The 14167-nt window shown below is 42.0% G+C and overlaps 2 protein-coding genes across 7 annotated transcripts in view; both read left to right on the top strand.

Annotated features, from left to right (window-relative positions):
- Positions 1-2793, top strand: part of SLC12A8 (solute carrier family 12 member 8) — a 70610-nt gene extending 67817 nt beyond the window's left edge. For 4 of the 5 annotated variants that reach the window (XM_081006863.1, XM_081006864.1, XM_081006865.1 and 1 more), the window contains one exon: positions 1426-2793. In XM_081006863.1, coding sequence (XP_080862989.1) covers positions 1426-1591 — 166 coding nt within the window. In that variant the 3' untranslated portion in view covers positions 1592-2793. The remainder of the gene's footprint in view (positions 1-1425) is intronic. The other variant, XR_013986734.1, reaches the window with a different exon arrangement.
- Positions 2794-7761: 4968 nt separating this feature from the next.
- The window catches only part of HEG1 (heart development protein with EGF like domains 1), a 56410-nt gene continuing 50004 nt past the window's right edge, over positions 7762-14167 (top strand). For both annotated transcript variants that reach the window (XM_081005419.1, XM_081005418.1), the window contains exon 1: positions 7762-8385. In XM_081005419.1, the coding sequence (XP_080861545.1) occupies positions 8100-8385 (286 nt within the window). In that variant the 5' untranslated portion in view covers positions 7762-8099. The remainder of the gene's footprint in view (positions 8386-14167) is intronic.

Here is a 14167-nt window from a genome sequence, read left to right as displayed (position 1 = left end):
CATTTCAGAAGGTGCAACATTAGGCACTCTTCCTAAATATCTGAACCTGCCAACTCCCACATCTCTACAGTTGTTACAGGAGCCCCTTTCCTATATCCCATGCTGCTCTGTGCTGTACATCTAAGGAACAACCTTCCTTTGTAGAGTGTTTCTCCCCAGATGATCAATTTATAATGCAACAAATATAAAGTTTCTCATTTGTTGATAAGCATCTTGATATCTTCTCTTAAGGAAGTGCTTCTGTTTGGGGACTAAGCATTCAAATTGCAATGTGCTGTTAGGAAAATGCACTTCTTATGCAGTTAGAAGAATATAGCAATTTGAAGTGCTGTCTGGAAAGTGGTAGCAAGAGTACCATCGGATGTGGTCCAGAATTTCATTGAGGATGAATAACTTAACTCCCCTCCCCACAACATGCCTTTACCATATTCTTTACCACTCGCAAAGAGATGTCTTTCATGGGATTAGATGTTAATTAGACTCAAAGCAAAGTGTGCATCTGACCCTTGTCAATGTTAGTCTCTTAGCAGCTAGTTTTCACTTTGAGAAAATTGCTAGCATTTTTGTGAGTTCAAGGTGTAATCACTCTGTGGCCACAACTGGTGGCATGGAAACTCCCATAATGTGTGCCTCTTGCAGTAAGAATATGTTACAAGTATTTTTAGGGGCTGTATTTACTCATTCCCTCTATATGGCAAAACTGCCCTAGTTGGAAGCATTTTTACACATTTTAGTAATTCAAAAGGCCCTAATGACATTAAGGGTTTAAATGCTACTGCACTTCCTACAACAGTTTAAGAAGGATGCTTCTGCAAATTAGATGTGAATGCAGTTGAGATTGGTCTTTAGTACATTTAAATTCACATTCAGAATATAAAAGTATAATTTTAAAAGGCATTGAATAAGTGTTTAGTAGTCTTTTACGATTTTACTGAAAAACAACAGAAGTGCAGGATGAATTTTCTGGGCCTTTTCATTCTTTGAATTGTTACATCCTAACTGGAAAGCACTAAAAGGAAACGAGCAGGCATTATTTTACATGAACTGGTCTTCAGCCATAAGGTATAGATTTAATTGGACCAAACATTAGTGCAGTTTTATATGCCTGGAGCATTTGAAGCAACTGGGAAATACCGTAACCGAAGAGACGCAAGTGTATGTATTAAGGGGGAAAACCTTCACTGACCATTTAAAAATAAAACTTACATAAGGAAAGAGTCTATGATGAATTTTGGCCAAATCCTCAAGTCATAAGGGAAAGTTTGCATTCTTTCTTCAAGTGCTGTGTCTTTGCGCATAGCAGAGTGGATTCCTTTTCTCTTTCTCTTTTTTTCTATTTTTGTTTACACAGTTCAAGAGTGCAGCTGCAGATGTATTGGGAAACAATGGGGCATCTGAAGGTTCTGCGTTCCTTTTGTTTTTCAGGGGAAAGCCATCCCCGGAGGAGCGATTTGTTGTGACACCGTCCCTTGCAACAGTTGGCATGGAGACCACTCAGCTCACAGAAGAGAATACAGATTTTGCCTCCCGGGACCGCTACCACCATTCCTCTCTTATCACCAGAGAAGAGTTTGTTAATCGGTTCCAATGAGAAAGCAACATGCCCATTCAATCTGCCAGCCAATTAAAAACACTGGCCACAGACACACCACTTGATTAAAAGGCTTTCCCTTTTAGAACCGATTTTAATGAATACTGAAACTTCCAATTAAAGGAGGGAGTGGGGGGGGGAGTTTTAAAGCCTTGGCTTCCAAACTCTGTTCTGTTCTCTTCTATTCCCCCCCCCAAAAAAAAGAGTTTTGCAGCTTTTCCAGAACATTGGGGGTGTTAGTGTGCGATAACTCCACAGTTCATAATTTTTCTTTAAAAAATACAGTTTTATAAAGTTCTCTGGTTTTGTTGTAGATTGTTTATATGACACGCTTAATTCTAATATGTCCATATCTTAGCATGTAATTCAGAAAACCATAGGTACAGGATACCAGAAGAATGAAAAAGGGAAGCAACAGTAGTCTTCAGTATAGGTAGACTCAGCAGGTGAGTTGCTAGACAACTGAGCTTTGGACACACAGTTTTGTCAAACTTTAGCTGCCCAGAAAGAACCAATGCTAAATCTATATGTAGTGCCTCTTATCCATGTAGTGTGAAACAGACAGCCCCATATCAGACACGTTCCATGCAGCAACTGACAATTTTTTTAAAAATGTAAACCATCAAAGCTTAAAATGAGGATTGCATGTTGTGATCGGGCACAGAAATTAACACAGAATTAACAATAAGCTGCATGCAGACAAGTAAGCAGGCTGGCAGGAGTGCTCTCTAACCTCTCTCTGGATCAAGCAGGCCGCCTGAGGAAGGAAGCCCCCCATCTCCACATTCTGCATAGAAGTGCAGTGGGATTTTAGAGGAGGGATGGAGCTCCATTTCTGCCAGCTACTAGAACATTGTTGTTGTACTTTTGTATGCACATTTACAAGGCTGACTTAGAAACCCTCTTGACAATTTTTTTTTAACATGGCTGAGTGCTTCTGACCCTTAAGTCTCTACCCCACCCCCAGCTACTGTGACTATCTACCGTTTTTATCTACTGTTTTAATGATACCTGGTGGTTGTGTGGAAGACAGGTCATCAAGAGGAATCATGTGTTACATGGACTCAGACTGGAGCAGTACCAGAATTCGGTATCATGGTGCTTAGGGTGGACAACATGAAACATGCCCCCGCCGCCAAACCAACCTCTTATTTTATGATGTGAAAAATTAACAGCAGTTGTAATAAAACGTTAAACAGCAAGTATATTTCCAGGTCTGAATTAATTGACTCAGTTAGTGGGTACCCATGGATTATTTTCAGGAGCTCTAAGCTTGTTGCTGACTCTGGAACTGGGAGAATTGATCTGGAAGCGGCAGTAAGTGCAGAATGCTGCAGCATGAGTGCTGACAGGAACATGACCCTATAAGCATGTAGCTCCCCTCAGAAATCTGCGCTGGTTGTCTATTTGCCACTGGGCCAAGTTCTAGGTGTTAGTATATAAACATATGACCACTAGTTGGGTTGCCTCACACAGTATACGCCTATTTGACCACTTTGATCTGTAGAACTGGCATTGTTGGCAGCTGCCACGTAATACAGTGGTACCTCGGGTTACATACGCTTCAGGTTACATACGCTTCAGGTTACAGACTCTGCTAACCCAGAAATAGTACCTCGGGTTAAGAACTTTGCTTCAGGATGAGAACAGAAATCGTGCTCCGGAGGTGCAGCAGCAGCAGGAGGCCCCATTAGCTAAAGTGGTGCTTCAGGTTAAGAACAGTTTCAGGTTAAGAATGGACGTCCAGAACGAATTAAGTACTTAACCCGAAGTACCACTGTACTTCTAAAAACATTTTTTGTTTAAGCAAGCCTATCAAGACACAAAGATGATCACATGTTTTAACCTTTTTAGCTGCTGTTGATTTTAATCTTATGAATATTTATAATACCTGTTTTTAGCAACAATTTTTAATGTTTAGTTTTATATTGTTGTAAACCACCTGGAGGTGGTTTGTTGGTTTGTTTACAATCAAACGGTATATAAATTATGTTAAATAAAATGAATAGAGAAAAAACACAGGAATTTGCCTTATACCACATCTCACTATTGAGTAATTCTTGCACAATATTGTCTGTAGTGACTGGCAGCTGCTCCATGGGATTTTGAGATGGAGCTTTTCACAGCGCTACTTGCATATTCCAGGGATTGAACTTGGAAGCGTTTGCTATGCTTCCCCCCCACCCCCACACTACAACTCAGCAATAGCACCTCATTTTATTAGCTCACTTTATTTGCATTCCCACTTTGCTTCTAATGGAAGAAAAGCCAGTCTTGCCAGCTGATTCAAAAATATTCTACACAAACCTCTGTAATTCCACCCCCGCCCAATAATTCGGCTTCTGCTTTTACTTGCTTTTTACTTTTCACTTGCTTAAATAATCACTCTCACATGCAAGATAATAAGATACTGTGTCTAATTAATTCAGTTGCCAATTTTATCATTATTCCATATTTGGAGTCTTCACTGGAGAACTATTAAACTTGTTTGATGCTTGTCAACTGCGAATGTGTGTGAGTGGTGTGTTTTGATTTAAACTTAATCTTCCAGAAATTGCAAAGAACAAATAAGTGACATGTATGAATGAAATATATACTTCCCCTCCCTTAGATCTTAGGGCAGTTCATTGTTTCTTTTTCAGAATGTGTTCTATGCAGAAGCAAAATGTTGATGGCAGAAGGGAGGAATGGTGATTTTGCTACCATATTTCATGCTACAGTTATTCAGCTGAGATGAATGGTATGTTGCAGAATTTTGTGCTTAAGATATTTGTGTTATCCTGCTTGCAAGAAATGATTGCATCAAATATAGAGCAGTGTTGTTTTCTTAATCATGTGGACCATTCAAAGCACATTTGTGCTACAGGTGACATCACTTCCTTCTAGTGATGCTCTGTGTTTGGGATGTAAGCATAAATTCAAAAGTAGATTACATTGGTCCCAAAGCTAAGGTCTTTTCCAAGATAGTGATATGCCTTTCATAATGCCCAAACCAGTGTGGTGGAGCCAGTGGTTAAGGTTTTGAATTAGGACCTGGGAAATCTGGATTCAAATCCCTGCTCAGAAAGGAAGGCTGGGTGATCTTGCACTAGCCACTCTTTCTCAAACTAACCTACCTCACAAAGTTGTTGAGAGGATAAACTTGGAGTTCCTTGGCTATTTTCAGTAATGAATACTACAGTGGTATAGGATGACAAATGTTTAAGAAGTTACAATGATAAAAAGCTATTTGAATTCCTGCTCTTTAAATCTGCTTCATTCTTCTCTCTTGTTCGTTTCCCTTCAAGGATATACATACATATTTCTCTGAAATTATTGCTTTCATTGGCTGTGTGTTTGGCACATTGAAGTCTTATATGCTCCTGTGCCAGTAACCTCAAAAATACCTATTTACTTATCTCCTGAAAACTCTACATGCAGTTCAATTGATTGATTGTATGCCAATTCATCCATGCAGTTTCTTCCTTTCAATCATTATCTGGTTTGTCGTCTTGGAAAGAGTTCAAGTTCTTGTTGCAGGTGGGTGATTTTAGGTGGTAATCCAGGTTGCAAGGGTAAAATGACAACATGGCAGGCAGAATGTAAAAAGGTTAGGGGCGAGTCTTGGAAAATGATTCCAATTTTGAGAAGCCATGTATTAAAGTAGGCTGCTAACCTTAAAAAAAAGAAACTTTGTGGTGCTACGATGCCTGGCAGTGATGACCATGCAAAATAAAAGATGGGAATAAACTAGAATTGTTTTCTAGTGATTGTAGTATTATTCATGCATCTAGGGCAGCACAGATGTTAATAATATGAGCCTGTTTCAGTTCCACCTTGGCAATGAATTATTTAGAGTAAAGATGAGGGAGAAAATAGATTTAATTCTCATGAATGGGGAACCTATCTCATTCCCAAAACAATATGCAAACTGAAACATACCTATCCTCCAAAATTTTGTTTTAAAATCCTCCAACCACAAATAATGTGTACAGTGGTACCTCAGGATACATACGCTTCAGGTTACACACTCTGCTAACCCAAAAATAGTGCTTCAGGTTAAGAACTTTGCTTCAGGATGAGAACAGAAATCGTGCTCCGACGGCAGCAGGAGGCCCCATTAGCTAAAGTGGTGCTTCAGGTTAAGAACAGTTTCAGGTTAAGAACGGACCTCCAGAATGAATTAAGTACTTAACCCGAGGTACCACTGTACATAAATACATATACTAGGGGAAAGTGTGCACAACATGCAAAAATGCAATATTGGGCAAAACCACATATAAAAATGTGTGTACCGTATTAGGAGAAATATCTCCTAAACTACTGATAATTCTTCATGAGAACTTCTATAAAAATAAATCTAAACTGATGTGGAAATGTGGGAAACTGGATTTGCCAATCCATAAATTAGGGGGCCATCGGCAGCTGGGTGTTCTCTCAGCCTCATGTTTCCATTTGCAATGAAAGGATTTTAATGCCAAGCCATCGTAAGTTGATGTAAGGATCACTGAGATAACAGCTGTGAAGCTCTCCAAGCACTATACAAGTGCCAAGAATTATTTTATTGCTGTGAGCTCTATAAGGTAAAGTAATTCTGGAGCAACAGTAGTAGTGCTATAAAGATATCACAGCTTACCTTGTATTGGTTTCCAATACAATACTGTAAAGTTAGATGCAACACCTAAAGCTTTTTTCAAGCGACTTTGTGTTTTTGCCATGCATCTTGCTTAGTAGCATGACCAACTACTACAAAGAAACATAAGCAAGCTAAATCTCTTAGCTTGGGTATGGCGGATGATAGTAATGGTGTCTTCGCAATGGAATCTCACTGCATAGGGCAGGATAGTAGAATACCATGGAGAGTCAGTCCATTGGCTCATGAGGATTGTCTACCTGGAGATAGCAAGGATTGAACCTGGGACCCTCCTGCATGCAAAGCAGATACTCTACCACTAAACTATAAGGACTTCCCCTAATGTAACCTCCACCACCTCTTTCTCCTCCCAAGCTGGCAAGAGTCCTGCTCTCTCTCCCCTCCCCTTAATGTTGTAAATGTGAGATAGAAAACAGAATGGAACAATTGTGAAATAAAAGTCTGGGATAAAAGAAGACAGGCAATAAATAATTACCAGCAGAAGTAAGTTTTATTTATTGCTGGAATGAATGAGGAGTATAAATTTGATGAAAAGCAGATCAATAGTTTGAAGTTTTTTAAAAAAATATATACGCATGTTGTAAGGTCACTTTAATCATTTATGTAGTGCCATAATTTGTAATGCAATGTGTTTTTAGCTTATAAAGATTTTGGATGGAATCCTAGACAGCTACAGCACCTGTCTGGGGCAGGGATGTACTTACTCAGCCAGAACTGCTTGGGGAAGTTTTTTTTACTGCAGCCAGTCACTTGGCTGAAGGAGCTGACAAAATGCTTTTCCATGGCTATCTAGAATTGTGCCGTCTGTGTCTTTACGCATGTGTCTTGCATTTATGGTTGATTTATAAAAATAAATCGAATGCAGGTTTTACATTAGACAGTGAAAAAAACAGCTTCATTGCCATGCTGGAGAGCACCTGAAAATGCTTATCACCATGTGAACTTCTGACAGGTCCTCTTTCCACATATCAGGGTCCTTACCTGTCCAGACCCTGCCCTTTGCAATCCACATTGCCTAGATGCCACAAATTGGTCAATCCCTGCGTTTTGCATGAACTAAGGAACACCCCCCCCCCCACAACAAACAGCTTTCCTGACTGCTACTGGAAACCCCTCTCCATGCAAGACTTGTGTGTGTGAAGGGTCAGGGGAAATTCCCCGGGTCAGCATTACACCCCACTGATTGCCTGGGCAGATTCTGTGATGGGGCTTCTGTTCAGCAGGAAACTTCCTGTCCTAAGTTAAAATTTCCTGTTTTCAGGCTTTTGCTTTGGGGGGGGGGGAGATATCCAGGGTCTTGGGCCTGTTGTGCTCCTCCACACCAGCTTTCTAGGTGATGTGGAAGTTCCCTAATGATTTTGATAATCCGGAAACCCCGCCTGTCACCCCCCCCCCGAAAAAAAGTTTGGTCTACGGATGCCCTCTGTCCTTTTGAATCTCCGGCTAGGACCATGGCTGTGGAGAGAACCACCCGAGCCGCCTGCAAGGGTGGGGGAGATGAAGGCGGGCGGCGCGCTGGGGGCGGAGGACGGAGGGAGGGAGGGGAGCAGCATCGCCCGGTGATGTCAGCTTCTAGGAGGAGCCTTGCCCTTGTGTGCTTTTACTTTCAGGCTTCGTGCAGTTCGCATGCGGCTGTGAGCCACTCGGCTGGGGCTGCTCTCTTCTCCCTCCCAGATCAGCCGCGCCTCCACGATGAAATCCCTTGATCCAGCGGCTTCGCCACGGACCCGGGGAACTCCGAGAGTAGAGGCGGCTCCTTTCCTTTGCTCCGGCTCCCTTTCCCTCCCCGCCCACTGAGCATGGTGCTTACAGCAATTATTATTATTAATTATTATTATTATTATTCACCACCGGGCATGTGAAGCCCCGAGCATCATGCCAGCAACGTGCACTTTTCTGATCCATCAATTCTGCCTCCTCCTACTCGTGGGGCTGCATCTCTTTGTGGGATCTTTCCCCCTCGCCTCCCCGTCCTCTTCCTCCTCCTCCTCTCCTTCCTCCTCTCCCTCCACCACCGATCGCTCCCGTTTCGCCACGACGGGGCCGCGGGGATCTACCCCTCCCCAGGAGGACTCCTCTTTCTCGGCGGCTTCCTTGCTGCTTCCCAAGGCGAAGGAGAGCCCGGAGCCTTCCGTGGCATCCGTCGGCGCTGGAGACCTGGGTGAGTAAGAGAGCGAGAAGCGGGGAGAGGGAAGCTCGGGGGGGATGTGTGTGTGTCCGCCCGCCCGCCCACCGCCACAGCAGCTGCTGCTCCGGGGGGGCTTAGCTTCATCCGGCACATTTCATCCCGCCTTGGACCGGGGGTGGTGGTGCGGGGAGGATTCCTGCAGACGGATTAGAAGGAACATGCCAGCCGGCCGATTTCTGCGCCTCTGCCAGCCCCTCAGCATCGCCACCACCAGTTTTCCCTTTAGCAAAAAAAGGAGCTCTAGTCCGGTGATCATTCCCACCCATGTCCCAGCAGGGGTTGCGCGTCAAAGGAAAGCCACTTCTGTCGGACAGCACCGAGTTGTGTTTTTTTTTTGAAACAATAACAATAAAAATAACTTCTGTTATTCGCCATCTCTTCTCTCCCCCTCCCCAACCTCCCACTCTTAGGACTTTATAGGGATCCGGCTTTGGGGGATGTTCAAGTGGGGCGCAAAGGGAGAAAGGTTTCTTAAGCGCCACTTGCAAGTGCCGTAAGGGAGGCTCGTTCGACAGCTGCTCTGCTCCTCGTTTGGGTCGGGCTGGTGGCCCCATATCGTTGGCAGAAGGGCTTGGGACACTTGGCTATGGGAGAAGGCGTTGGGAGTCCGGCTACTGGATGAACGGCATGGTGGATTGTCCTGTCAAAACTTGACTGGGTTTAATTTGCAGATCTAACGAGGCTATTTTGTGAGAGAGAAGCTGCCCCGTTCACAATTAATTAATATCTAAAGATCAAAACAAATATTATTATTACTACTAGTAGTAATGTATTATGCCTCTAGTTAGGACTTCTGTTGCAGTAAGTAAAGATAAATAACAGGCTTTCCAGAAAACAAGCTGCTGGAAGTCATGGAACAATGAAAAGAATAAGAAAAAATATATTTGGGCTTGATAGGTGAGTGGTATATAGAAACAGTTGGCTATTTTAAGCACACTGTACAGAAGTCTATAGGTAAAATAAGTTTGCAGAGTTCTGAAGAATTCCCCACAGAGTAACTTGATTGGCTAAGATGTGATCCTATACATATCTAGGAGTAAGTCCTGTTGAACTTGGTGGAATGACCTTCAATCTAAGCAAAGATGCATAGCATGGCGCTGTAAATGTACCTTATCTCATTGAACAAGGGTTCTCTGCCTGCCCCCATTACAACCAGTGTTTCTCCAGTTGAATGAATGGATAATTGTGCAGGGAGCAGAGTTTGGTTAAATATTTTACTTGTAAATTACAGTTATAAACTGTTTGGACACTTGTGTTCATGATTTTCTGTCATTTCCTAATATTAAATTGATCAAAGTCTTTTCAAGAAGGATTAAAAAAAAAAACCACAAGAGGATGATCATGATGAAAATTAATGTTATTGTTGTTGATTATGATAATTGTCACAAAGCAACTGAAAATGAATGCAAATAATGCAAAATAAACAAAAGTAGAAAATGCAGGTAAATGTTAATTTGATTTCCTGCTATTTCTATAACTCTATAATACTGTAGAAGAGAGCAAGCAGGAGCCTGGCTCAAGAAAAGAGCAATGAAAAACTGAATAGTTAGAAACACACACAGACTTTTACATATTTATTCAGTAGTAAGCCCCATTGAGTTCATGGGGCCTTACTCCCAGGTACATTTGAATCTCTGGATTCAGGGTCCCATATTATCTGGATTCAGGGTCCTATCACTTACCTGGAAGAAAGCCCTATTGAACTCATTTATAGGATTGCACAGTCATACAAATTAGACTCTTCTGAGAAGTATGTATTGCAAGAGTGGCATGAAATAGATTCTACTTTTCTTTCCCAAGTTTGTGACTATCAAAACATGATTAGCATGTATTTAAGGGATAAGCAATCTCAAGTCATATATAATTCAGGATTTGAATTATAAGGGGGGTGGCTTTACCTTTTCTGCCGGTCCTCTTTGCTAAAATTGGAGGGAGACAAGAGGCTGGGACTCACGGATGCCATAAAGGAGAGGGCTAATCTCTTCTCCCATCATTTGAACACTGGTGCAGACGTTAAAAGAAACTTAAAGCATGCAGCAGAGGCGTCCCGTCTTTGCAACTCTTTCCTCTCCCAGCCATACAGGGATTCTGAAACCCAGAAAGAGGCAGTGGCACTTGAAGAAGGAATGAAAGGAGCAGGCATCCCCTGGCTGGATCAGTTGGAGTGTGGGAATACTGTGATACCTAGAAACTTTGGCCACTGTGGATGCATAGAACTGCATCTCATCTGAAAAGGACTAGAAAGGTTTGGGCTGCAGTCCGAACCATAATTAGTAGGGAGTAAGCAATGTTGAACAAGATGGGAGTTCCTTCCAAGTGAATACACATAGGGTTGTTTTGTGTAATATAAGGTTTTCCCAGCTGGTGTGTCTCATCATCTGCTAAGGTGATGCAGAAAGTCTGGCTCTAGGGTGTGTAAATTATTGGAGATGCTGCAATTTCCTTTCTATAGTACCGCAGTTATTTCTGCCAGCATCATACAGATGGCATCATAAAGATGCAGGGGCAAGAGTTGTGATTTGACTCTGGTGAGGATACGCTGCAGATCTGCGGCATTCGGTTTACTTTCTATGCTCTGGAGATTAAGGTGGTAAGGGGCCCGGGAGAGGAAAAACCTTTGGAGGAGAGGGAAAGGTTAGTAGATACTTACAGTGCTTTGCCAACTCCAGGTGTACTTCAGAACCTTGGGCTAAAGCAGAGGTCTTCTATGCGCAATGCACAAATCCAAAGGCAAGTTAGTTTCGACTAGGGTTCACATGGCGTAATTTCTGTTTACCATAGGCTGGAAACAATTCACCCCAGTACATGATCCTTTCTGCTAGAGCGGACTACCTTTTCATCTGTTGCATGGGCCTTTCTTCATGTAGCATGGAGCTTCCATTTGGTTCTTCAAGGCTTGATCTGGCCGGGGATCCACAAACCTGTTTTAACATACAGACTGCCCTGGCGGGAGTTGGGCAAATGAATGCGGTAAAATCAACCCCTGTAAAGACGCACTCCAGTGCTGTTATATAATACTGAGATACTCTTTGTTTGACTAGTATTTGTTGTAGTCACCCTTCAAGAGGCCTTTGAGGTCTAGAGTTGGGCCAGAATAAATTTGTTTCAGGTGTTTAAAGCCAATGAAACAAATTTAAACAAGTATTTAAAGCTGTAACAATGAAACAAAATGATGGCGGTATTTCTTGATACAGTATTTATGTCGTGATACCAGGGATAGACCAAACAGTTGGATGGATGGTTTATTACTGTACATTTAGCTCACACCCTTCCTCCTAAAGAAGTCGCTTGTGGCAAATACATTTGTGATAAAACAATACCATTTAAAAGCTTATTTTAAACATTTTTTTAAAAGTAAAAGTATCCAAAATCATTAAAAACAATTAATAGCATCTAAAAGCATTTGAGCAGTTTTGATATAAAAAAAGATGCCGTCAAATAACATGTATTATTTTTTAAAATTGTGCATATAAGCAACTAAATATGTGTAGCGTCCACATTTAGAATAAAAAAAAATACAGGTAGCTTTGTTGGCCCATAAGAAAAATTCCAAAATCCATATTATTGCTCTGTTTACCATTTAACCTGATGAAGCATTCTGGAGAACTCCAAAGCTTGCATACTGTTTTGTGACATTTTAGTTGGTCTTATAAAGACGTGGCCCCAATATGCATTAACAGAGTTACTTAAGTTCAAGCCCATTTAAATCAATAAGGTTAACTGCAACTATTCACGAAAGCTCATACCAATAACTAACTTAGTTGGTCTTAAAGGTGCTACTGGAAGGAATTTTTTTTATTATTGCAACTATTCATGTACTGGATTGTGTTCAGCAAGGATAAAAGACAAAAGTCATTTAAAGATATGATAATGGTTACGAAGCAGGTCAGGGGTGCCTGCTCTGAAATGAAATGTGTAGGTATTGACTCCTGCAGAGCTGAGGGGAGGACTCTGAGGAGCTTCCATTCATGCCTCTGTTCTCAAAAAAAAGTCCACTTGAATATTTGTCCATGGTCAAATTTTTGTCATTTATAGCACCCTCCCCCCCAAATAATAAAAGCACCCTCCGCCACAAATAAAGAATCATGGAAATGGTAGTTTACGCCTTGTTGTTTAGTCGTTTAGTCGTGTCTGACTCTTCGTGACCCCATGGACCAGAGCACGCCAGGCACTCCTGTCTTCCACTGCCTCCCGCAGTTTGGTCAAACTCATGCTGGTAGCTTCGAGAACACTGTCCAACCACCTCGTCCTCTGTTGTCCCCTTCTCCTTGTGCCCTCCATCTTTCCCAATATCAGGGTTTTTTCCAGGGAGTCTTCTTTTCTCATGAGGTGGCCAAAGTATGGGAGCCTCAGCTTCAGGATCTGTCCTTCCAGTGAGCACTCAGGGCTGATTTCCTTAAGAATGGAGAGGTTTGATCTTCTTGCAGTCCATGGGACTCTCAAGAGTCTCCTCCAGCACCATAATTCAAAAGCATCAATTCTTCGGTGATCAGTCTTCTTTGTGGTCCAGCTCTCACTTCCGTACATCACTACTGGGAAAACCATAGCTTTTACTATACGGACCTTTGTTGGCAAGGTGATGTCTCTACTTTTTAAGATGCTGTCTAGGTTTGTCATTGCTTTTCTCCCAAGAAGCAGGCGTCTTTTAATTTCGTGGCTGAGTTTACGCCTTACAGAAGTACATTTTCCAGCACCCTTAACAAATAGTTCCCAAGTTTCTTTGGGAGGAAGTTACAGGCTTTAAATGTATAGTCCGTGTGCAGGCTTACTAGATGTTGTCCAAGCCACTAGGCGGTGACTTACTATAAGCAGCATTGCTCATTATTGGAGACAGGATGCTGGGCTAGATGGTCTTGCCCTCATTGTGCCACTTTTTCAGTACTCAACTGTAAACAATGTAAAAAAAGAAAACGACATTTACATTAAAGGGAAGGAACGATTGTCTGGTAGATAAGAAACAGGGCAGGGATTCAAAAGACCTTGGTTCAGTCTTAGACCTCCCTTTGTGACTTTAGGAAACGCAGTAGATTGGCTCTGTATCTCAGTTCCTATTTGGTTATGATGGATCATTAAGAATTTCCTATCTTACACGGGGTATCGTGAGGACAGCCAGCAACAGCATTCTGAGGAAAGTGGCTAGCTCAGATGGTTATGAAAAACAAATGTTTGTCTGGGACCCTCCACCTTTTTCTGTGCCTTTGAGATTCAAAAATGAATAAATGGATGCAGTTGATTTATTCGTTTCTAACATTTATATCCGGTCTCATTGTTAAGCAAGGACATTTTAGGCCGTCTGTTAGGGCATTTTGGAATGTAACCATGTTTTCAACATACGGATGGGCAGACATTTTGTTGTTGCTTCGTGAAATGCCCGCAAACCCTATCATTTGTTGATAAACTGCATTTCCCCTAACACTTGTATATACGGTGTCTTGGGTATTATATGACTAGAAGCAGAAAGCTCTCAAGCAAATAGGACCTGGGAAACCAGGGTTCAAACACCCACTTGGCCATGAAGTTCACTGGGAAACCTTGGACCAGTCACTGCCTCTCATAGGGTTGTGCGGATTAAATGAGAAGGGGGTAGAGAAGTGTATGCCACCTTGAGTTCCTTGGAGAAAAAGGAGGGATAGAAATGCAATAAACAAATAAACAAAACAAATGATTACTCATTATCACAACAGTGGTCACATATGGCCCACTGAATCACTTTTGGATTACAGCTGTCATTGCCTTGGCATTCTTCTTCCTCTCT

The sequence above is a fragment of the Podarcis pityusensis genome, assembly GCF_964106645.2.
Source record: "Podarcis pityusensis genome assembly, chromosome: 1".
NCBI lineage: Eukaryota > Metazoa > Chordata > Lepidosauria > Squamata > Lacertidae > Podarcis > Podarcis pityusensis.
The sequence above is the reverse complement of the archived record's forward strand: the minus strand, read 5'-3'. Positions and strand labels throughout refer to the sequence as shown.